The sequence below is a fragment of the Lipophrys pholis genome, assembly GCF_963383615.2.
Source record: "Lipophrys pholis genome assembly, chromosome: 1".
Taxonomy (NCBI): Eukaryota; Metazoa; Chordata; class Actinopteri; order Blenniiformes; family Blenniidae; genus Lipophrys; species Lipophrys pholis.
The window spans coordinates 31,546,773-31,572,094 of NC_137635.1; the positions used below are offsets into that span (position 1 = coordinate 31,546,773).

At 42.8% G+C, this 25,322-nt stretch overlaps 1 protein-coding gene across 4 annotated transcripts in view; it reads right to left on the minus strand.

Moving 5' to 3' along the window:
• The window catches only part of LOC308122218 (pre-B-cell leukemia transcription factor 1), a 74,125-nt gene extending 49,435 nt beyond the window's left edge, over nt 1-24,690 (minus strand). For all 4 annotated transcript variants that reach the window (XM_080483917.1, XM_080483915.1, XM_080483916.1 and 1 more), the window contains exons 1-2: nt 23,840-24,690; nt 23,084-23,157 (exon numbers count right to left, since the gene is read on the minus strand). In XM_080483917.1, coding sequence (XP_080340043.1) covers nt 23,084-23,157; nt 23,840-24,024 — 259 coding nt within the window. In that variant the 5' untranslated portion in view covers nt 24,025-24,690. The remainder of the gene's footprint in view (nt 1-23,083; nt 23,158-23,839) is intronic.
• Between the last annotated feature and the right edge of the window lie 632 nt (nt 24,691-25,322).

Genomic DNA, 25,322 nt, shown 5'->3' on the forward strand with positions numbered 1-25,322 from the left:
TTAATCCCTAATTAAAATATATTACTCCACAGATTCCACAAATCTCTCTTAATATGCAAATGTGGCCAATTCAAGGATATTTACATATCATTAATTAAGGCAAGCACATTCTCTTAGTCTAATGAGCTGTGGCCTGGGTCTGCCAAGGAAAACTAAACGCCAGGCTCAGGAGTGAGTAAGCACAGCCACCGGGGGGGAAGAAGGACGACTCTCTGTTGAGTCAGGACTATCAACTGTTCGCGCCGGGGTGAAGCCGTCAACAACAACTCTGCCAGGCTCCCAGGAAAAATCCACGCCGAAACACTTTGACATCATTAAAAGCTGCCGCGCTTAATGTCCTCGTAACGCCGGCGGGGAGAACTGGAGATATCGTCACAGAGCGCAGGAGCTCATTTTTACGTTCTGGCAAAGAGAGCGGACATTAACGGACTCTGTGACCTCTCCAAGAACGGAGGGTTCAGAACTTTTGCATCCTTGAAGATTCAGTATCACAAATCCATCATCCTTTAGAGGAGCTACAAAAATTATCCCCTGGATTTCTCTCGAATTTAAGGAAAAGTCAGCTTCCGATGTGCCAAATGAGCTGAACCATCCAAACCTGCTCTGATCTGCTGTGATGAGAATTGCAGTTTAATACTAGGCAAGGGCAGGTGGGGAAACACTGACACACATCAAAAATATGGAAGATATGCCGCTAAAAATAACTGCTTTGCAATGATCTGTCACCTGTGCCAATGCAACACTTGAATCAACTCTAAAATGAAGTCTTAAGAGATTTGGACGCTATAAATTAAGTACCAAGCAGACTAAGGCCCTGTCCACACGGGCCAAAATGATCTTTTATCACTATGTCACTATGAACTCGGCTCAACATGACGTCAAAGGGCATGTAGTACATATACCAGGCCTTTAGGGGCGCTGTGACTCACCAAATACACCAAAAATGCATTTTTAAACCTGCGTGTATCAGTGGCTTCTGCAGCTCCACCAGGAGCAGGTAGTCTGCGATTGTGGTGGTCAATAGGTGACACCGCGGACCGCGGCGGGGAGGAGAGGAGGGCGATGACATCATCGTTTTCCACAGATATGCCTCTTGCCCGTCAACACCTCACAGCCAAGCCAGAATTTGGCGCAGTGCTCCCTAAAATAAGGTCCAGAATCTGCAAAAATGGTTCTTAAATGAGCTCAAACCCCTTCAGATATATGGCTAAAATTAAGTTTATAAAATGTTTAAAAGTCTGTCTGAATCAAGCATTACAAATGTCTAAAAGCAGCAAAACTTTACCTCAGTGAATCATTAAAGCTCAACAAAATTACTTCAAAATTCAGTCTATATGAAATGACTTTACAATCAAATCCAAAACTGTTCAGAAATGAGATGAAACTACATTTAAAACAAGCCAAAATCCAGCCAGAAATAAAATCCAGAAATAAGTAGATTTCAGTTCAACATACATGGTAAATCTTGTTATATCATGAATAATTTAACAACGTGAGTAATTATGCAGTGAGGCAGCAGTGAATTGTTTTGGATCTGGCTGACTATTTCTTTCTTGCAGGTTGCTGCAGAGCAGACTTCACATCGCAGCAGCAGCAGTGTTCGGATGTGTCCTCAGATGAAGGCTCTCACATCATCACACAGACGTCCTCAAAAATCGGAGGTCGCTGTTTGACCCCCCCCCCTCTCCTCTTTTCCCAATCTGCTCATTATTTCCACCGAGGAGGAGAAATATCAATACCTTTGCAGGAAAGAGGAAGTTAGCATATACTGGAGTCGTTCAGTCAACAGTTGTTGAGCTTTACCGTCATACGCTCGTGACTTTAATGTGAAATGTTATTGGATGGTTTATTTGTTCATGTCTGAATCCTTCCATCACCATGAATGGTGAATTCTTCTATACTTTCAAGGCACAGTTGTGCACAGTGGTGCGTGAGTAACATGTTATTAACTACAGCGGCAGATTGTTAGTCATTAAAGTGAACATGTGAAGTGCATCCGACCATTTTTCTTGCGTAGCGGCGACATGGATCCTCCATGTATGTGAATGTGGTGTGGTAGGAGGTGATCTGAAGGAGACTGAGGGAAGGAGCGGGGCTGAGGTGTACCTGGCTCATCTCCTTGTTCGCCCCGTTTCCAGCTGCTCTAATTTGACACCTTGAGCACTGGGGGGGTGGGGGGGTGAGGTGGGGGTGGGGGGGGGGCAGGGTTAACTAGATGGGGGAGAGCAAAGACACAGTGGAATTCATTAAGAATAGCAAACCCCCCTCTGTCTCCCCTCAACCTCCCTCCAATGCTAATGACATCAGAGGTGAGGAGAGCAGGGCGAACGACGGGAGGAGGAAGAAAAGACGAGGGGAGAAACCAAGAGACGGAGAGAGAGAGAGAGAGAGAGAGAGAGATAGAGAGAGAGAGAGAGGAGTTTCACGGTTCAGCCTCGGAGTGTGCCGGCTCACCAGCGCCTTGTTTGCCTGGTTTGTTCTGAGTGTATTTCTACATCCTTTTAACATTCACATGAAATGAAAAGAGGTCTCAAAAACTGCTATTTTGCCTCTGACAGTCCTAATGCACTATGATGACACACCAACAGGCGACTGCAGACCTTCGAAAAACCCATTTATGCCACACTTTGTAGGTTGGATGGAGCGCAATCAGACCTTTTCAACATTGTGATTACCACGTAGTGGCACAGTAATCTGTGGCAGAGGAATTGGCTGGCTAATGGCAGTTTCACATCAGGCATCTATAGGGACCTTGCAGACAGGTAAAGTGGTAGTTTCAAGATATTGAAATGGCCAGTGCCACCTGGGATGAAAGGCCTTTAAAAAAAAGTATTAAGAACTTTTTTCTTTTTTTTTTTTTGTCTGGAAGCTGCAGCACCGTGAGTAAGACGAGCAGCTTTATCTCAGGCAGAGATTTAAAGCATCTAACACCTCACTTTTCCCTCACAGATGCTGAAGCTCCTGCTGGATTTTTTTTTTTATATATATATTTTTTTTGATCCGGAGGCCTTTCCAGAGTGGAGGGAGTTATCTGTGGCGCTGAGAACGGATTGGCGTGCCAGGAAACCTGAAACCATGAAACCTGCTCAGTTCTCATGACTACATTTGAAGGTTGCGGGGGAACCGTGGGGATGTAGAGAATACAGCTCGGTAACCGTCATAATGAAGCCGATCGGTGAGAAAATCGTACAAGATTTCCTCTCTCGTCTTCCACCGCCTCCGTTTGTGACTTTTAGCGCTGAAATTCCGGACGGCTCACAAACTGTCAGGTCGGCAGGTTCTGTCCGCAAGACGCCGGTTCTTTTTCAAAACTGCTCCCAGAGTGGATCGATTTGAAAGAGCTCAGCGTCTCATGTCGTCAGCCCACATCTTCCCTGGCCCATGTTATTTGTCATACAACCACCCACACAGGCACGGGGAGGACAGTACCATGGAAACATTCAAGCTCCTTTATACTGACTGATTGTTTTGTTGTATAGACCCACTCACTGTCTGCTGTGTCAGAAATGTGTCTCCATGTATGCAGACGACGGTGTAGAAAATGGTAGGAAATATTCACTTTGTTGGAGAAGAACTGGTAAATTCTAAACAGGAAGTACAAACACTCTGAGTTATGCCATCGGTACTTGTGCCGATCTGCAGTGAAACGATGTGGATTTACTGCCCAGTCTCAGAGAAGGCAGGTTTTCCTTGTGCATATTTGTGTTTCCAAAGCGTTGCACTCTGGAAGACACTCTTGTGCCATTTTCAGTGACTCCAAACGAGCAAAACTTTTCACCTGAAAACTTGGGGGGTGTGAACTTATTGCGGATCTGAACCTTTCACCGTGCACATAATAATAGTTTCTTCCTGTTTCTTCCGCTCTAAAACTGAAGTCAGACTCACAGAATTAAGGTAAATAAAGACACTTCTGCTTCAAAATGTTCACATAGTTTCACATTCACGTGAACTTTTCCTTTGAAAATCACTTCTTACTCCCTGTGAGCGAGTAACTCCTGCGTCATTTCCTTCACGGCAGCTCTCAAAGTGCTCTGCCAGGACCGCTCAGACAGGTAAAGTGGCGGCTACAACACGGTGACATGGCCGCTGCCACCTGCCATAAAAGGCATTTGGAAAAAAAGTATCCAGAAGTTATTTCTTCTGTGTGTGTGTGTGTGTGTGTGTGTGTGTGTGTGTGTGTGTGTGTGTGTGTGTGTGTGTGTTGGCCAGCTTTATCGTGTGCAGACTTCAAACATCTCGTTTTCCCTCGCAGACGCTTCTTGGCCGCTTTTTTTTTTTTTTAAAGAGCTGGAGGGAAAATGATTGAGAGGCAAGAAATAAAAAAAGAAGAAGAAACGTTTCAGAAATCCTCGCCGCGACAGTGTCCCGAGACCTTTCAAACGCTCATTTCCATTTATCTACCGGTGACATTTTTCATGACGTACTCTCTGGCAAACTATCCGACTCATAAATCCAATTCAAGCCTATTACTGAAGAACTTTTAAAGCTATCCTTCATTAATGTTAATGGGGTTTTTTAGTGGAGGCCAGTGGTGGTTAGGACTACATGGCTGCTTTCCCGAGCTTGTTTAACAGGCACTAGACAGAGATGGATGCTCCTCGCAGTCCGATAGGCTCCCCGAGCCATCGATCACCCACAGGACCCACCCACAGCGCTGGCGTCCCATAACAAAGGGCAGGCAGGAAAGCTCGCTGATTGACAGCTTTATGTGTGTGGCGGCGACTCAGACAGCCGAGAGGAGACTCGCTATCTGTTTCTGGCCTCCTCTCTCTCTCTCTCTCTCTCTCTCTCTCTGGCTCTCTTTTTTTTTCCTCCTGAAAATGAGTTGTGAAGAACAGAACAAAATAATGAGCGAGCGGGGGAATCAATCAATAAGCCGACACACCAGATAAATGAGAGAATCACACACACAAAAACATCTCTAATGCTGCTGAGTAGGTACAAAACTAATCAGGCAAATGAAGCTGCCTGAGCAACATAAACGGTGAACTACTGAGAGCGGTGTTAAGGCATAAACAGTTATTATCACAAAGATTATTACCCTTACACCTCCAGACTGGCTAATTAGCGCGATAAACAGCCATACTTTAAAATGTATGGCCGGGGCGTGCAATAAAAACTCTCACCGCGACACGGAAATGTAGACGCGGGGGGGGGGGGGACACACGGTTGTGCAGTCACTAAATTCCAGCTCCAGAGCATTAAAGAGTGTGAGAATACATGTACCAGCATAAACTGTGTTTAAATATCTATATAAAATGTAGAAATGCAGACAAAATAAAAAAAAAAATAAAAAAAAGGCAGAGGGGTGCAGCGGTGAGGGGAGGCGGTGTTTCAGAAGAGACACACTAAATTTGGACAGTAAGTAGTATCACCCCGACGGCGCGGTACACCGCACATTCGCAACGCCCCATTTAACCGCACACGGCGCTTCCCTCCGCCACCCTCATTTGCATACTTCAGCGGGGCCCTGACGGATGAAGACGGATGGAGCCAAATCAGCCTCACTGAAACAACTGTTTTATCAAGGTTAAACTATCCAAGAAGCTCTTAACCCCCGCGCCTTTATCACACTGCAGCTCTCCCAATATCAATCTATCAATATGATCTTATCGGGGGGGGGGGGGGATCTTCATAAACTCCAGTAATAGGAACATAAAGGGAGTTTATGTGTTTAGGGGCAGGACACCGCAAAACACGCCGCAGAAGGACACGTCCAATAAAAACTGCTGATATCACCGCCAAATAAAAAGCAAGGGAAGAAGAAAAGATTCAAGGAGACTTGATTTTCATTCCTACACATGACGGAGGGCCAAAGAGACGCAAAACATGGTGGTGGTGGTGTGGGGTGGGGTGTTGTGGGTGGGTGGGATGACGGGGGTTAACTGATGTCACCACAACAGAAGCATTTGCATTTTTGACTTTTATTGGATTCATTGACTATATATTCACTTTTAAAGCTTGAAGGTGTGTAATATGACACAATTTTTTAATACAAAAACATATTTATACTTTTCTATAAGTATATTTAAAGTTGAGTTCAGGTTTATTTACAAAATTGAGCACAAAGCTTCAATTTCTGCACACAGCTGTGTGTAGACAGCGTCAAACCACAATAATCTGCACATTTTGTCAAACAGGATGCACAATTCTAGAGAAATTATGTTTGTCAATGTTTATTGTGATTGTTATCTAATTGCACACACACACACACACACACACACACACACACACACACACACACACACACACACACACACACACACACACACACACACACACACACACATACACATACACATACACATACACATACACACACACACACACACACACACACACACACACAACAAGTACATGCTGTTGGGACCTTTTTCATTGGTTCTTCCTAGTTTCAGTCCTTCATGTAATATCACGTAACACCAACACAACCTAAAAAAAAAAGCCATTATTTCATAATAAAAATCTCTCAAAACTCTTCAAAATTAAGTATTTTTTACTAAATACCTGCAAATTACACACTGTGTCATGGATACAGAAGATTTTGCAACTCGGGATTCGAACCGGGGTCCCCAACATCGAAGTTCAAGATGTCATGATATCTATGAACTTTGTAAAAATAAGATAAGGCTGCACAGTGTTACACTGTTCATGATGGGACAACTATTCTATTTGATAAAGTATATCAAAGAATTTCAGGACACTGTCATAAATATCGTAAACAATTTTAGTGCGACGTCTTCCACCTTTGTGCCTTTTACTTACTGAAAATGCAGGCGTGAATGGGTTAGAGTCCTGAAGGTGGTTTCAGCTTCGAAAAAAGATGTTTCCGTCTGTTCATTAACACCTGAAACTTCCACGGCGAAGCCGCCACGATCCCGCGGAGTCCCACTTTACACCGTCACCCACCGTCACCGCTTGGTGTCGAGCAGCTCAGTGTGAAAAAAGAAAAACGCGAAGAAGCGCGTCTCCACGCTCTGAACTTCAGCGTTCATGTCTTACACAACATCGGCTGTTCGAAATCACAATATGGAGCCTCACGCCGGCCATTTCTGACACTTTACGACACAATCCATCAGACATGACGACATGTAAACGTGCGCGCGCAGACTTAAACTACCACCTAACTTTTGATCTTTGAAGGGTAAAAACTCCGTTAGGAGTGGCCCGGTAATAAATGAACAGAAGTATATAATTTGCTGATTATGCTCAAGTAGAAAAAAGAAAATGACAGCAATTAACATAATTTCAGTAGGAGTTAACTGTCCAGAACTAACACCGCCAAAGGCAAGCTGGCAGACAGACGGCGCAGAGGAAACCCACAGCTTTCACCGGGTGGGCCGCCGTGCACATTTCTACAGTACAGACGCATCGTGGCAACATCAATCCTCACCGCTGTTTAACTCCAGAGCTTTAACCTTCACTCATATCGGAATCACAACTTTTCTGCAGTTTTCATTCGGGGAAAAAAACTGAAAAGCGTTACAGGAAAGTATATTAATCTTAAATAAAACAGACGTCAAACCTACAAGAATTTAGATATAGAAGACAGTTGGTGTGGATTCCAGTTAATTTCACTGGTTTTAGTGCAATTTCACACAAAAAAATGCATACTATAAAGAAACATGGTGAAATCCGGAGTCTTGTTGAAATGTTATATTTCTATATGAAAAGATAATTTGGCTCAATTTCATGAAGTTTTGAAATGGTTTTGGTGAGCGTGGATCTTGAACATGTATTCTCTTTGTGCAATTTCACTATTTGGCTAAAATAAATACAAAAACCTGCATGTTTTAAAGGAATGTGGTGAAAAAACTGAGCGCATTGCACATTTAAAGGGATCGTCGTATCAAATTATAGAAATGAAAACCACCTGCCTGACATAAAGCGGGTATTTTAAAAATGGAGGAATTACATGAAAGAATGTTAAAACATTTCAGTGAAACAATGAAAGGGGAACTCAGCAACTTTTTAAAAGACTATCTCTAACAATACATTTTCAAATTACAGTTAAAAATAAAGAAATGGCCAAAGATTGTGAAAAAAATTCAACATGATAAGAAAATAAATGTAGAAAAAAAATAAATCTATGTATGGGTCCAAATAACGAGTAATAAAGAGATTTTTTTAGAGTGTACTTGGCTCTGAGAGAGTGTGGAGTCCTGACCTCTGCTAACGTTCATGCTCTCGCCCCACTGTGCTAAACGCTACCTGTGGTGCCACATCTGCCCCGGGAATCCATCCAGAGCACAGTTACCCCACTGCCTGTGCAGGCCCCGGTGGAATTAGCAGCCACAATCCCCCCCACCCACCCACCCCACCCCACTGAGACGCCTCCGCTCGCCTTGCTTCTGCCCCTCCGACAACACACGCTGACACAGAAAAGAGTAGAAACCGCACACTGCCAGCGTGAGGCTGTTTGATTCTGCAGCCACAAAAACAACTCTTTGTGTGGCTAAATTTATCATCGCTCCTCCGCCGCCGTGTGTGTGTGTCTCTACAGTTCAATATCTCCTCTCGGTTTTTCTCTGTCTGCATTGTTCTTTGTCTGCGCCTCTTTTTTTTTTTTTTCCTTCCTCCTTCCAGTGAAGGTGTGGAGGTTACCGAGGCTCATCTGTGGCCTCTTTGTCTCTCACAGGTTTATTAACATAAATTAGAATAGCTCACAGAGAGAGTACCTTGTCGCTATGCGTTACCCACAGCAACCTCTCCTCCGCTCTCAATCCACCTGAGCGTATGTGTGTGTGTGTGTGTGTGTGTGTGTGTGTGTGTGTGTGTGTGTGTGTGTGTGTGTGTGTGTGTGTGTGTGTGTGTGTAATAAAGAGCGAGAGAGAAAGCACACTCCTCTGCATCTAAATGTGAAACTACTCTGAAATGAGGGAGACACATCCACACCCATCTCTCCCCAGTCCTGATTAAAATAAATGGTGCTATCTGCACTGCATGACTCACTACACCATGGCATTACTACCAGTAATTGAAACATCCAATCACGACTGAGCCATCAGCCTCGCTGCTCTTCCCCATCTGACTCGGAGGCACCTGATTGAACATCCTCACTGTATGTGGAAGTAATACGGGACGTGCCGTCCAGTTTATGCAGAGGAACGGTGAAAAATGCCGCACAGATGTCAGCGTGTCTCATGAATACGCCGTTAACTCCCACAGAGCCTCACCAGTTGAGCCATGTGGTTTGATGTGGCTGTTTACACCGAGTTCAGAATCAAGGAAATACTGAAGAAGGTTGTGGCTAAAGCGTCTTTTGAGAGGAAACGGGGTAAAACTTAAAAACAGCTGGTCCAGTCACCACTCACATTAAGAAAAAACATAAAATTCATTGAGTTCCTATAATGATATGAGACAGCCTAATTGTATGTTACAGTATTCCAACACACACAAAACTAGTTTACTGACACAATAAATACCAAAATGACTAACAAGTGTGAACGTTAGACTGGAAAATATTTCCTTTTACGATCAGTTAGCTGCATTTGGATTAAAACTAAAACTTCATGCACAAATATGAAATAAAATCAACCTCTATTGAGATGCACTTTCAAAATGTAGGTAAGAATTTCGCTGCACAAAACGTTTGTGGGTCAACAGTGTGCAAATGTGAATCTCAGGGACCTTTCAGGTTGAGACAGTCCGGGACTCGGTTCACTTCACCGAGAATTTTCCCCCCTTCATTTGGTTCAGGTGGCGTTCACATTCACTTTAAAGAGCGGACCAAACCACCTGGAAAATGTCACGCAATTACAACAGCTGCTGGTTTGGGGGCGCTGTCACCTGAAACAAACACTGAACAGAGAGGAAGTAAAGAAGAAACACGGCTCATTGATTGGTCCGGACCGAAACCAAAAGTCCCGCCGCTTTAGCCCGTGGTGGCTAGGCTAGTTAGCTCGTGGCTAATGAGAAGCCATAAACATCCACGATATATATTCTTCAGACCAGACATCAATGAGCGCCCTTTTCTTTTCCTCACCACTCCACGTCTGGCCACAAGATATTTTCCAACTTTTTCTTTCTGCGTCTGCTTCTTCTGATTCGCTTGATTAGCTTTGTTTGTTTACTACCCAGAATGCATTGCTCAATTTGTCACGTTAAGCAAAAATGCTTAGCGTGCAAAAAAGTCAAAACAGCTTATTAATAGTTACAAAAACAGCTAAAAATGTAATAAAACTTAATGAACACAACCTAAACTAAAGTACTTGTATGTAGACTATATAAATCTTCATGTTAAAGGTTATTACGGCTTTATATTGAGTCGATTTGATTGAAAGAGCGGCTTTAGTAAAACTTTGTCATTCATATTGTTAACACTGTTATAAATATTCAAGCTGGGAAAAGGCAGCCAATCAAAAACCCCATTGAAATGTTTCTGTTTGTGAGAAATTCATTGACTACCAGTGTCATGTAAGCAAACAGTGATCTATATATCCAGTCGCTCGGTAACTCGGGGCCTTTTACAGCAGGTTTTGGTCTTTATAGATCCCTCTCTCATCGCTTTACATTCCATTTGACTTGTTTTGCGACTCAATTTTTTTGAACTTCTTTCAGGTATTTGCATTTAAATTTAGATTTAAAAAAAATAAATAAATAAAATCCTGACGTGTGTGCACGTCGATGTGTGTAGCGCTCGACGTCCTAAGCAGGTCTGCAGCGAGCGAGACGGCGGCCTCATTGATTGGTGTTGATTCCATCTGGGCAGCGAGCGGCGACTGACAGTGGATCTAAGCCGCTGCGAAAGGCAACCATTAATCTTGGTCCTGTTTAAGCAGCATGTATTAATTTGTGTCATTTTTACTAAGTCAGCCAGGGAAGAGCGCTTGCCATTTTATGTCTGACTGTTCATCGAAGTCGGAGGGCGGCAGTGGCGGCGGGGGCGGGCCGGGGTCTTTTATACAACCCCAGCATGCTGCCAACACGCCACTTACATCTTAGTGGCAGGGTGCCAGAGAAAGCCACCTTCATCAAAGTGCCCGAGGAGATGTGAAGTGAACACACCGGTTATATTTCTGCTGTGAGGAAAGGACACGCAGTCAGCCGCTCCTCCACAAATTTGCTTTTTACCCTCATTTTTACATCTCTGGACGTTCAAACGGACACCGCGAGCAGATAAACAATCCTTTCTCTGGGACAAATCTGTGTCGGACCCTTCTGAGCGCTGATACGTTAAACTGTGACAACACTCTCATTGAAGCAGCTGAAAATGAAACAGGTTATTCTTTAAAAAAAGATAGTTACTGCTGCATTTCTTCTAATAGCTTCACTCAGCGTGTCCTGTCTGAATAATGTGCACAAAGCTGTAAGCGTTTCACATTTGTATGGATGCAAAATATCGAGAGCAGTCGCATTAGAGATGCTGACTTAATTTACATTAGTTAAGTTACATCAGTTAGTGGGAGGAAGATGCTCTATAATCTGGTTGATCGCTGAAATTACATCAGTTGGTGGACGCAGGATAATGCTAATGCTAGTGTGTGTGTGTGTGTGTGTGTGTGTGTGTGTGTGTGTGTGTGTGTGTGTGTGTGTGTGTGTGGTTCCTGGTTATCTGATGAATCTTTCTCTCCCAGCCTGTGTTCTTAGTTTTCTGACAGAGATCATATTCAGATCCATTACACTAAGAATGCCTTCCCACTTATCGAATATAAAATTGCTTTAGAGAGGAAATTTGCTCGATGGCGGAGTGGAGTTTCTTTTTTATCTGATGTTTGTCTCTGGAGCAGCTTTTAGTGTCTACAAAACAGCCCCGGTGACATTATTGCAGTTGCAATTGCCTGGGCCATTGTTTTTTCTTATTGGTGCCGTTTGGATTTGATTGGATTTCACACAGTCTGCTGGAATTGCTTCACGCAGGGCGACTGGTAAGCGCGTATATCCTGATATTGTTGGAGCTGAAACACCTGCAGATCTTATTATTGATATGTTCATGGGGCTCCAACTGTGCACTCCTACCTCTAAATTATACCTTGAAGTCTTTTAAATGTGCCGGGTCCTTGTGGCTCAGGCATTTTCCTGCCTGCTCATAAAGACACGGTTAGTGTAAAAAGTGAGTGTTCAAGCCACTAAATGTGATTCTTAGTCTCTATTAACCCTTTTACTCTTATTTTGTCGCTGCTGGCAGGATTTAATTACAACTCCTCGACTGTTTATCATGTCTTAGAAAAAGTTAAATGTCGCAGAAAGCAGGAGAATCAGAGCTCATGTTAAACAGGTGCACATTTCGGGAGAACTTCACAGCCACGCAAACAAAACAAATCCCATCGTTTTACGTTGCATTAAGGGAACATTTCTGACGGTGCAGAAAGCTGATAGTTCTAATTGATGTTGGATCAATCTAAAAAGGTTCCAGGTGATCAGAACCTGGTTTAACCAGGTGGTTAAAGACATTCAGGCTGTCCTCAACATCTACAGAGCTCTGCAGAGGAAAGCTGCAGAATGTCTCCAGTTCGGTCATCGACGACACAAAAGGAAAACGGACCACGAGCAGACTGAGCTGACATGATCTGATAACTACAGCACTACACCGCACCATCACACGACAGTAATACAGCTACCAACATGGGACACACTGAATATAACAAGTAAGAGTAAGTATATGAATTATTACATTTCTTCCATCTTTTAAATCTTTGGAATGTGCAGAGTCTGAATGCAAAATGCATTGAAACGCTATTTATTGCCATTCGGTCTTCAGTTTTCTTGCACAAGTTGATAAAATTGTGCCGCTCTACCAGCAACACGGTTTCACTAGTGGACGCGGCTTTTTTCCTCCAGTGGATTAGAAAGGAAAGATAAGCTGCTACGGCTTTCAAAAACAGGCATAAGACACAATAACACACACGCAACACTGACTTCTGTTCATTTGGTATAAATCAGATGCAAACCCAAACTTTAGCCTGGAAATAAACCCGCTTCTCACCTAGAACCACGTTTGTTCCAGATTATCTCCGTTAGGCTCCAGTGGGGTATTGTACAAGCAAGTTTAGATCCTAAGCGATAAACACACACACACACGCACACACACACACACACACACACACACACTCACACATTTAGTGCCGTCAAAGTGATTAAACAAACAAAATGCAAAAAAAAATCTCTTTTTACAGTTTTGTGTTGAAAACTGAGAAAAGGGAAACATGAGAAAGCAAAAATAAACACTAGACACACACACACACACACACACACACACACACACACACACACACACACACACACACACACACACACACACACACACACACACACACACACACACACACACACACACACACACACACACACACACACACACACACACACACACACACACACACACACACACACACACACACACACACACAGAATATGACCAGTCTACAGCCAGATCGGTTATCATGGCTAATTACTGCTCCCACCTCAGATATACAGCGCTGTAATTAGCCTCTTAAAACATGATTAACATGTCTCAATTAAGCCAGTCAACATTTGCATAATATATTAGCTGTCCTAATTGCGAGTGAGTTTATTTCGGAGGACAGGGAACAGCAAAAACACTGCCTGCCGCCTCTGAAGTGCAGCGATAATGCAGCTGATGTAAATGTCAGCGGAGAAAAGGAAATCCAGTCTATTTCTGTCTCTGACTTTATAAAAGCAGCCCGCAATCAGCACATTTCCCAGCGCCCACAAAAATATATTACCTGTTTATTATTATTCACTTAACATTTCTGCAGGAAGAGTTTCCTGTAAACTCGCAAATCAAAGCCACATTTTCCCGGGAAAAACTTCACTCCGCTGTTTGAAGTTATTTATTTGAAGTTATTTATGAGCGAGCAGACAGATTCCTGTTCGGCCTTATTTCAGGGGAAACTAAAACATGGAGGGGCAGTGGAGGAGGAAGAGGAGCGTGGGGGGGGAGGAGGAGGAGGAGGAGAAGGGGGATAAACTGCTGCTTCGGCACTTCCACGCCGGGGACAGATATACAGTCTCGGAGCCCGAGCCGGGAAAACCAAGGACATAGCCATTAGTTTCAGGACAGCGCCACATTGGAGACTAATGCCTCCATCTGTCACCGGAGATGAGAGGAGAGTAACAAAGAGAGGCAACACTAACCCCTGAACTCATCATGGACGGCCGTGTCAATTAAATACTGAAAAACAGCAGCAGCGGGAGGCATTCTGACCAGCACCATCCACTGCTGCACAGGAGCCGCACTATCAGTCTTTAATGCTGATAGTCCGGCGAAGACCAGCAGGAGTCATCATCAGCTTCCATCCACACAGAAGGTGATGAGATCAGTAATCGCTCCATGTCATAACCCCCCCCCCCCCCCCAAAAAAAAAAATCTAACATTTGTTTGTTATTTGTTTCTAAAATTGCAAATACAGTATTTACAAACACTCACAGACAAAATGAACAAATGAAAGACAAAAATAATAATAGTAATTGAAAACTATTAGAAGTTGCACACAAGAATCTGAGTCAGTAAATAAATCCTAAATGTACGATAGATAGATAGATAGATAGATAGATAGATAGATAGATAGATAGATAGATAGATAGATAGATAGATAGATAGATAGATAGATAGATAGATAGATAGATAGATAGATAGATAGATAGATAGATAGATAGATAGATAGATAGATAGATAGATAGATAGATAGATAGATAGATAGATAGATAGATAGATAGATAGATAGATAGATGTGTGGTTGTGATGGACGGGCGACCTGTCCAGGGTGTCACATAGTTAACTGGGATTGGTTTCAGCGCCCCGTGACCCTGAACAGGATTAAGCGGTGCAGGAGACAGATGGATGGAGGAAAAGTATTTTACTTAAGTTTTTGGACATTTTGTAATCGACGTAATATTAAAATAAATAAAACAGAACGTGATTAAATCTTTTTGCTTCATTTATTCAAACGTGTTCTAAAACAATATAGCAGTTTTACAAAAAGAGAAGTATATAGTATATTAGAAAAGTGACTTGAAGCCAATTTTTTTCCTCCTGTCTGTTTTTTGTTTGTCAATTTATTACACCGGTGTGGGGCACTGGGGGGGGGGGGGCAGTTAGCGCGATGGACTGATTCAGCAGGTCTGATAAGTTCAAGCGGTGTAATGCATTATCCGTCTGATCACATTAGTCATGCAGGAGCTCTCAATCTGACCCGAGAGGCTGAATGGGGGTAACACGGGGGTAACATGAGGCTGCTGGCACAGAGCAGGGAGGAGAGAGAAAGAAATGTAATGTAAAGGAAGAGAAGAGGAATGACAGAGAGAGAGAGAGAGAGAGAGAGAGAGAGAGAGAGAGAGAGAGAGAGAAAGAAAGAAAGAAATGTAATGAAAAAGAAGAGAAGAGGAATGACAGCGAGAGAGAGAGAAAGAAGGGAGAGAGAGAGAGAGAGAGTGAATGGGGGAGAGAGAAGTCAAGGGGAGAGTAAGAGAGAGAAAAAGGAGGGAGAGATACAGGAATAAAGAGAGCGAGGGAGAGGATAAAAAAAGAATAGAGGGAGAGGGAGGAAGAGTTTGGCCTGAAATGTGACACCCACAAACAGCCCGGGTGTCTGGCTTCTCTTACCGGGCCGACCGGTACGTGCCAGCTTCCTGAGCAGCAATGGTTCCACACACACACACACACACACACACACACACACACACACACACACACACACACACACACACACACACACACACACACACACACACACACACACACACACACACACACACCTCTCACAGGATGTGAAGCCGGCTGAGGAAAACAAACTGAGTGCTCTCAGGAACCGGAGAAACAATGATCATGTTTAAAAGAAAGGAACATGGAGAGGGGCCAGAAGGAAGGGGGGGGGGGGGTAAACATTTTGTGTGAAATATAACCCTGTCGGTTGGGAAGTGTGTGTGTGTGTGTGTGTGTGGGGGGGGGGGGGGGGGCACAAGTTCTCTGTTAACCGGCGTGTGAACGGCAGCTTGTTTAAGCTGGCTAAATACTCCCAATGCCATGACACAGAGGCGACCCCGCCGCAGATAGCCGCGGGGGGGTCAACAGTTAAAGACACGCTCGCCGACGGACACATTAACGCTGCTGCTGTCACAACAGACCGCCGTCCCACAATGCACCTGTGACTGGTTTCACATGTCTCTTCTTAATGCAACTTAAAGCTCCTGCAGCCTGGTGCACTTCTTATATTCATCTGCAACAATAATTCTGATGTCTGATGAAGACGATCCTCCACATCCTGGACGGACGCCACCGCAGCCGGCGAGAAATCAAAAAACAGAGAAAAATATTTAATTTTGTGTATTGAGAACCAGTTAACAACCATACTGAATTTTACTGCTGCTCAATGCCGGACTCCAGACGGTTAGAATTGAGCATTTAGCATCCTGATACTGTGTATGAAATCTATTAACTTCCTGAAGATTTTAAAATTTCAAAAACACAATTTTTTTTAACTATAAGTCACTCATTTGTTGTTGTTTGGCGGACATGCAATTTACATCAAGAAGTGATATATATATGAAAATATATGGTATATACCATCTGTGACCACTAGATGTCTCTGTATGACCACAGAAAGCTGCGACAGTAACACAGAAAAACCTTGATTACTCTTGTATTTGACTGACAGAGCAAGACAAATGACACTAAGAGAGCAGCAGAAAGAATTCAGAGGGTAAGAAAGTAAAAAATTTTATAAAATAAAGCAGAAAAACTTGTTACCGTGATGAAGAAAACAAAGCTGAGGATCAAATAGACAGAAGGTTCTGGAACAAAAGCTGCTGAACCAGGATTATCAACACACACATCTGGGAATGGACAACACATATGTCTTACATTTGTTCACTTTTTCTTTATTTGGATCTGATCGTTACTTCCTGCTGTCACACTGCGAGATACAGCCAGAGTCACTCTTGAATAGAAATACATTCTAAGTGCTTTTTTGGGCGACCGTTTACACGACAACGGTGTCTGGAACCACTGAATGTAACTTCATGTAACTGCACTGTTTTCAGCGTTTCTGCAAATTCTGTGTAAACGGACGTCGCCGTGTAAGCCCGGAGTTTTCCTGAAATGTTCACTACAAACATCGTTGTGTAAAAAGGCCGTAAGCGTCACTAATTAAGCTCGTGGAGGAAAAACTCACCACACACAGGAACCGAACCGGACTCAAATCTTCCTCAGATCTCTAACCAGCAGAAAGATCAAATTCTCTAATGTCGGCTTCAGAAACGTGAGGTCAGTCCTGCAGCATAATAAAGTTAATCCAAGCTGCTTTAGACTGAATAAAATGAGACGATTCAGGATGATTGACATCGACACTGTCCCTGGGTTTTCACAACTTTTCAACTGATCTGGACCTTTACTTCCTTCAAATGGTTTTCTGTCAAATATCACAATGACAAGTAATCTGTCCAACAATCCACCTGAAATAATTCTAATCACCGGCTTTCAAAGATGAATTTCTATTCCATATGTTTTCATTAATTAGTCTTTTTCTTTAAGAAGCCTCATGAAAGGGAATATTTCCGTGTTGTTGGTCCTCTATGATCATAAAGAGACTATATGTTGGCTGTGGAGTGAAGGGTCGCATGCTTGTTTTCTGGACCGCGCGAGGAAAAATCCTCCACAATCAGAGGGAGAACATGCAAACTCCTGTGAGAGGCAGGCAGGGATGGAACACACAGCCTTCCCACTGTGATATTTCACATAGAAATACATTTATTTAGCATCTGAGAGGGGTTACAATTTTTTATTTTGGACAAAAAAAAAGAAGATATTTGGATAAATACGACAATAAAGTGAATGAATGGAGAAATTTTAAGACTGAACTCCACATTTGAGGATTATTTCAGCCTTGACGCAAACACTGCTGAAACGTTTTCATTATTTTCTGACCAAAATATTATTTTACTGAGAAATAAATCCAATAAGGAGGGTAAAACTATCAGCGATAGTCTCCTTAATTAATATTTAGCTGGTTTGATTCGGCAAAACAAGATATTTTACAATGTTTTCACAGAATGTAATTATGAACCAACAAACCAAATCACAGGAAAATGAGCGACATTCACCAGATTTCTGACAATCAAAATGCTAAAACTGTTAAATGCCAGCCTGTTAAATGTGAATATTCTTGGTTTCTTTAATCCCCTGTGATGATGGGCTCATTTTCCAGACTAAACTCAACATTTCACTGAAGTTTTCTCACCGTTTTCTGACACGTTAGAAACCAAACAGCCAATCAGACAATTAATGAAATAAACTCCATGAGGAGGATTGTGTTTTGTTACTAATGCGCCACGATCAAAATGACGCACGCAGCACATGTGCGCGCAAATACGTGCAGCAAATGTCGCCTGCGGAGGAGAAACGTTTCCTCTCCCCGGTATAAAAAAGGTCTCGAGGCGAGAGCTTCAAATCGGAGCCGCCGCACTCATCGTCTTCCTCCTCCCCCTCCTCTGCCTTCTTCTTCTTCTTCTTCTTCTTCTTCTCTGAGACACTCTGACTGCATCGACGTAGAGGAGCTGACTCTTTCTAAAGAATATAAAAAAGGCCTGACAAATTACAGGCTGTACTGCGCTCGCATACTCTGCACTCAGCACATTTGGCTGTAAATGCCATGCTGAAGGTTTGAGTCATTTTCTCTGTCACTGCAGTGAAAGGATTTTCAGTTTGGTCGGCACAAACCGGCGACGGGCGAAGATGAGCCCGGCTCAGCTCTTCAAACGCTCGCTCTCCATTCTCACACTCAACATTTCAAAGCTCTTAAAAATAAAACCTTTCGCAGCAGACGGGCGCAACACACCGCTTCAACGTTTAGAAATGGCATTTTTCTGTGCCAAGCTGAAGCCTTTTCGGGGGAGAAATTAACTTTATATAGTGTCTAATTATCAGTTAATATGTGTTATTGTGGTTTTTCACGGTGCGGTTTACTGGGGGAGAATGGGGAGGAGTTATTACACCCCCACCTTGGTGTACATACAGTATCCCACCCATTGAGAAAGTGTTTTTATTATTTTGACTTATTACAGAATTCCTGCACAAACTATACCTATCTCAATGTCCAGCACCTCTTTAAAAGCACTCTGGAATACAGAATTAATACTTAAATCAATGTAATTCTAAATTCAAGTACAGCAACTATCGCCTATTGCGCACAGAGAGTAAAACTCACATTATTTACACAACCAATATTTAGTTTGAATCACAGACAGACAATCTGTACCCCCCCCCCCCCCCCCCTCAAAAAATAACTTGTTGAAAAACATCTTGTGCTGTTATCATACATCACACCATGAACTTACAACTCTAATGCCCGACTCAGTGTGCAATTCTTCATGATATCGGGGTTAATTGTTCAGTTAAAAAAAACACGTTTTTAGAGCATTTAAGTTACATGAAGCCGCATGTGACTCCAACGTCACATTTTGATTTTGGTGAATTAATTTTTCCGCCTTCATTTCAGTTGTCATAAGGATACGGCCGTTTGAAGACATGAAATTAAATGTATTAATTAATGATTTAAGAGAAACATTTTAATTAAGACAAATTAAAAAAGGACAAAACTTTAATGAATTGTTTCAATGTTATCACATGACTTATCAAATCAAGTCGGCAAATCAGATCAACGCAAATTGAAGTGGAATTAAAAATACTTTAACAATTCAAGTAAACAACGTGAAGCCTTGTTTGACTTCACAGTCACAAAAAAAGTGGTTGGATTGACAAATCTAATGTTTTTATGTGTTTTCTCATGTTGTCACAATGTTAATGTTTCTCTCAGCGAGACCTGTGTGAAAAGTCAAGCTCCTCAAACTGTATAAAACTTTGTTTTTCTGAGATTTGAAGTGAATATATTCAGAGAAATATCTTAAACTGAAGCTTGTTAAATCCACGGTCCGTAAAGATCCAAAGTTTGAAGCCTTTATTTCATACAAGAGGCACAAACTTCACTTGATGAGAAAGAGCAACACATCGCGGATATTTGAAGTTATACATTAAAGAAGCTTGACACTTTAAAGGCAGACAGCTTTTCCACAAAATAAATAATGTTATTCCAGTATCTGGGTAACATAAATCTGCATGTAGATCCAACATAAAATTTCAAGTTTGTAGTTTTTCTATTTAAGTTGCGTACACTTGACTAAAGTGAGGGAAATATTGTCTCAATCAGAGGAAACGGTCGCCGTCAGACCTGCGAGAGTTAAGAAAGTTTCTCCTTTAATTCTGGTATTCAGTTCGTGATATCAAGCTGTGTCCAACTAATATATTTTTAGATGCGGCAGGAAGAAAAGTCAAGTTGTACAAACTTTATTTATAGCTGCCAAATGAGAAGAATATTTAAATCACGTAAAACTACAATTAGGTCACTTTTCTGGCTTCATTAAATGGACTATATTTGTAAAAAGATTTCAACGGTAACCCTGGAATCATATTCCTATACAATAAATGTTTCACTATTCGAGGAATAGAAATGCATGTAAGTCAAGCTCACTGAATGTCTTTTAAGCATGTTTTAATCATTTGGATTTGAGATATTACCTGTTACTGATGTACATTTTATTGGGCCATAATACCATGAAAACTCAGCTGGGACGGCACAAAGACCAACAAAGTTTTGAAATCAGACTTTTGTCTAATAAAAGCCGCCGGTGCTCATAAACACAGCCGGGTCACTCTTTAGGTAAACGTTGAGTCATGTAGATCCAGAAGTTTAAAGTAACGTTGGACTGGATTTGTCAAAACAAACCCTTTCAAATGTGAGTGTAGCCTCATATATCATGATGGAATAATGTTTATGTTGACTTCTCCTTCAGCAAAAAGTTGTTAAACTCCAACAAAACACCCAGAGAACGTCACAGCCAGAGTGTTTCTATTATGTCTTGATACAGGTATCCGACAGTACCATGTTGTTTTGAACATATTTTATCCTCGACAGTCAAGCCGACAACTATTAGAAACATTATTCAGAGCTGTGAGGGCGCCAAAATAAAAGAAAACAACTTTAAGGTCACTTTCAGAATTCATCGGTTTCTGAGTGACATCAAGCTCCACATAGATCCAATACAGAAGTGTGGCGGAATGTACTTTAAATTTAAATTCAGCATCTTTTAACCCGAAACCAGAATCGATGTTTTTAATACATATTATTCCAACTCAAAGTGGCTCCTTGGATGTAAAATCAACCTGTTTCAAACGCGTATATTCTTCAAAACACAGGGCTCAAAACTGAATATTATTAATAAATAAAAGATTTTAGTTTGTTTCATAGATCCAGATGTTAGTCAGAAAATGTCTTAAACATCTTTTCTTTCTCAAGTTACACCCGGGCTCATCGGGTGTAATATCATTTCCATTCACACCGCTTCCTCAAGGCTTAAAATAGCTTTTTAGTAATGAGTCACAGTTAGATTTGCATGTCTGAAACATGTTGTCACACGCCGCAACACTTTTAAAACGTCTTTTTTTTTTTTTTTTTTCAACCCAGAAGTCATTTGAATGTGACATGAACCTGTGTCAGGGGTCTGTGGATGCTGCTCACTAAGGCAGAGTTTAATTACTGTTTTAGGAAAAAATACTTTAGGTTCGCTTTAGACAACCAAGTGAAAGCGTTTTAAATATCTTAGCAGCTTGTTGAATGAGAATTTTATCCAGATTTGAAAATGTCGATGATTTGATTGCTTCAGAAATACAGGAGACGTTGAAAAGGATAATGTTTGGATAACAGACAATTAACTTGACTTTTTCCAACAATGCGGCTTAAAATGTGTCTTTACTGGAGGATTTTAACTTCAGTTGAGTGGCTTTAAATGTGTTGGCACAAAAGGTTGAGGTAAAAGGGACAGAGCAGTCTTGTTTTCCCAGATTAGATCAGTGTTGGGGGCTTAATGAGGGCTGATATTAAAAGGCTTCACTGTGTCATCCAGCCACACTTTGAGCAAAGTGAACTTCAATGAGAAAATGTAACCTGCTCACTTCCAAACTTGGTGCTGAGCAGAGAGGACGAGGATCCGAGGGGAGCCAAGAACGGTGGGAAGAGAGGAGAGGCAGGGGAGGAAAAGCCAGGAAAAGGTCCAAGTCACTTTGTTCTTCTTTTTGGAAACGAACTCTGGTTGAACCCGAGGAGACGCCAGACAGTTTACAAAGAGCCAGGCATTACTCTCTCACTTTTCCAAGCCTTGCAATTTAGAAAGAGGGCCCCCGTCCTACTCCAGCTTCCTCCTGCACGGGCTGCACTCTTTAACCTTTGCAAATCTGATGAAAATCTCAAGTGTCCGCACGTTCCTGCCCTTCTTTTTTTTTTTAACAACAAGAAGAAATACCTGAGCCAAACTGTGAGTCACAGGAGTGAAATGTCAGCGAATAACACCTCATGTTGAATTAATGAAAATGGTTTCTCCTCCGTACGGCGCAAAGCTGTTTGTCTTCAGCAGACAAAGTGACGAGGCCCTCTCGATAATCTCAGTCAGCTTCAAAAGTTGTGTTCGGAGATAAGGTTATATTGGATATTTTGTTTTATTTCCTCCCTTGAAAGGGCCGGCGCTCCGCCGCCTCCCTTGGAGGATGTTCACAGGCTTTCATCAGGCGAGCCGCTCTGCTTTTAATCTGCTGTTAAGTGAGTAATAATTCACACATTCCTTTTCATGACTTTGACCCTCGTCGCCAACATAAACAGAGAATCCTCCTGACCTGCCTCTGCATGTAAAACAGCTCACTTAGCAAACTCAACCCAGGGAGAACAGACAAGGGGGGGGGGGGGTGTTAGCGGCCCCCACAAAGGCCTGAACCTCAGCTGGGAAACACTCCCCTCCAATGACAGCCACTCACAAATGTGATGTGTGACAGATCTGGTGGAAAACATGCTGTAAATCACACAAACTACACGTTTTATACCACATAAATGCACCCTGGCTTCAGAGAGGAATGCCTTCACAAGCCTGACCTCTGCCCCGTGCAATTAAATCCACATTTTCTGCTCATCTTTAAAGAAACACAAAAAGAAAAAGAAGAAAAAAACAAAACAAAACAAAAACAAGTGATGCTGAGCCACGGAAACGCCATTAAACCCGCGCTCGCATCCGTGTGGGCGCTCACCTGTTTTCTCCTTTATTTCACACAAGACGTTGAAGAGAGCAGGTTTCATTCTGTGGCAGTTGAGTGCATGTTTCCTAAAAAGAGGACAGGGACACCACTTTTCAAATCAATATTCAAACAAGTGGTAACAAAGAAAAGCTACACCAGAGGAGGGAAACATGAGGCATGCTTATTTATAAAGCACCAAGCAGCAATAGCTTGATCAGATATATTCAATAATCTTTATTCCAATCAATAAGTTTGGCTTGAATTGTATTTATTATTGGAATTCGCAACTTTAAACAGATTATTCTTATTTAGATCATGAAATGCAACAAAATTACAGCCAATGAAAAAGCAGTGTGTTTGTAAATATCACCAATAGTGCATACAGAGGCTCTGTGTCATGTTATTATTGCTCAGGATTACAATGTAAGCTCCTTTGTAAGAAGGCGCAGAGTCTCAGCGGAGCTCCATCCCGAACCCCTCTCATCCTAATCTGCAACAACCCCGCAATAATTAATACTTCTGATGGGAAAAAAAAAACCCAAAAACCTAAAAGTTCTTTTTCAATAATTAATCGTGATCCGTGATAAGTTTGAAGCTGTTTTCCCCTCGCAGTCTCCGCACTTCAGTGGGCGTAAATTTCTTTCATTTAGACTAGGAAAACCCCACAATGTTTATTATCTCCCACCGCATCCCCGATATGTGAGGAACAGGCGCGCAAGTGTGTGTGCGGCTTGTCGTGCTTGCGTGCGCGCGCGTGCGTGGCCTCACCTCGCCTGTGCCTCGTCCAAGCTTTGGTCTGTGATGGTCATTATTTGCTGTAATATGTCTCCGATGTCCTGCTTCCTTCCCTCTCCGTCCGTCCCCGCCGTGCCATCCTGCATATGCTGCGCCAGGCCGGGGTGTCCGGCCATGCCTACCCCGTGGGAGTGCATCAACCGCGGCTGCTCGTCCATCCCTGACCACGGTCCCCGCTGCCTCCCCTCCAACTTTTGGATTGGAAAATAGCAAGAAGCGGAAAGAAGAAAAAAAAAATATCCTCGGAAATTCCTCTGGATTCCTCGGCGTCTCTCTCTCTCTCTCTCTCTCTCTGCTCCGACACTCCTCCTTTTTTCCTTGGTAAGCTTTTCTGGATTTGGGAGGAGGGAGACTGACAAACCCTCTCGCTCTCTCTCCTCTCTTGCGCTCCCTCTCTCTCTTTGGCTCTCTCTCCCTCCCTCCCTCCCTCCCTCCCTCTCTCTCTCTCCCTCCCTCCCTCTATCTCTCTCCCTCTCTCTCTCTCCCCCTCTCTCTCTCTCTCTCCCCCTCTCTCTCTCTCTCTCTCCAGGCTGGTTTAGGTGAAATCTGATCTGAATCGCTGCTTTTGGCTTTGGCCACTCCTGCACAGCTACTGTAACGGAGGAAAAAACACAGGATTGAACATTAAAAGGCTCCTAATGTGATTAAAAGTGGAGCGCGCGCCAGGCTCCTCCTAGATTTAAAAAAAAAAAAAAAATAACAACCTCCGATATGCGCAAAGCTGGATGCGCCAAAAACGCGCCCCGCATGCACGAGGCAGAAACTTGTCCGCGGGAGCTCTCGGACACAAAGTAAACGCAACTGTTATTGTTCCGCTCGTGTCTGCAAACTGACTCATAATCAGAGTGTGGATGGGAGAAGCCTCCGCCCATCGAGCCGCGATTGGAGAGGAAGGAAGCGCGCAAGTCCCACCTCGGTCCTCTGCGAGCACGTCAATCATCCTCCGGGAAGGTGGGACACCGTAATAAACATAAAGAGATGTGACCGGACCGGGTGGCGACGCCGTGATGGATAGAGAGTCAATATGTGGGCTAATAAATAATTGTGAGTGGCAGTGAAGCTCTGACCCACCAGGACGAGCCCGCCGCTGCTCCGGGAGGAGACGCACCGTATATTTCACTGGATATTTACATCCACGTAATCAGGTCCGAGGGGGGATAAATCAAGAGGAATTTATTAGGACGAGCAGCAGGGTTTTTTTTATTTCTTTATTTCTTTATTTTTTATAAAAACGCAGCGTGAAGCTGCTTGACTGAGAAAATAAAAGACCCGTCCATCAATCAGTCAGTTTACATCTGAAAGTGTTCGTCCAGAGAGGAACTCAGTGATGTGCACGTTCACTGGGTTTACTCATTAACACAACTCTGGTAGATTTCATTTACCATTTCATTATTGTTGGCACAGTGGTGTGGTGGTTAGTCACCTCATAGTGAGCAGAGGTTAGAGAAGCAGACCC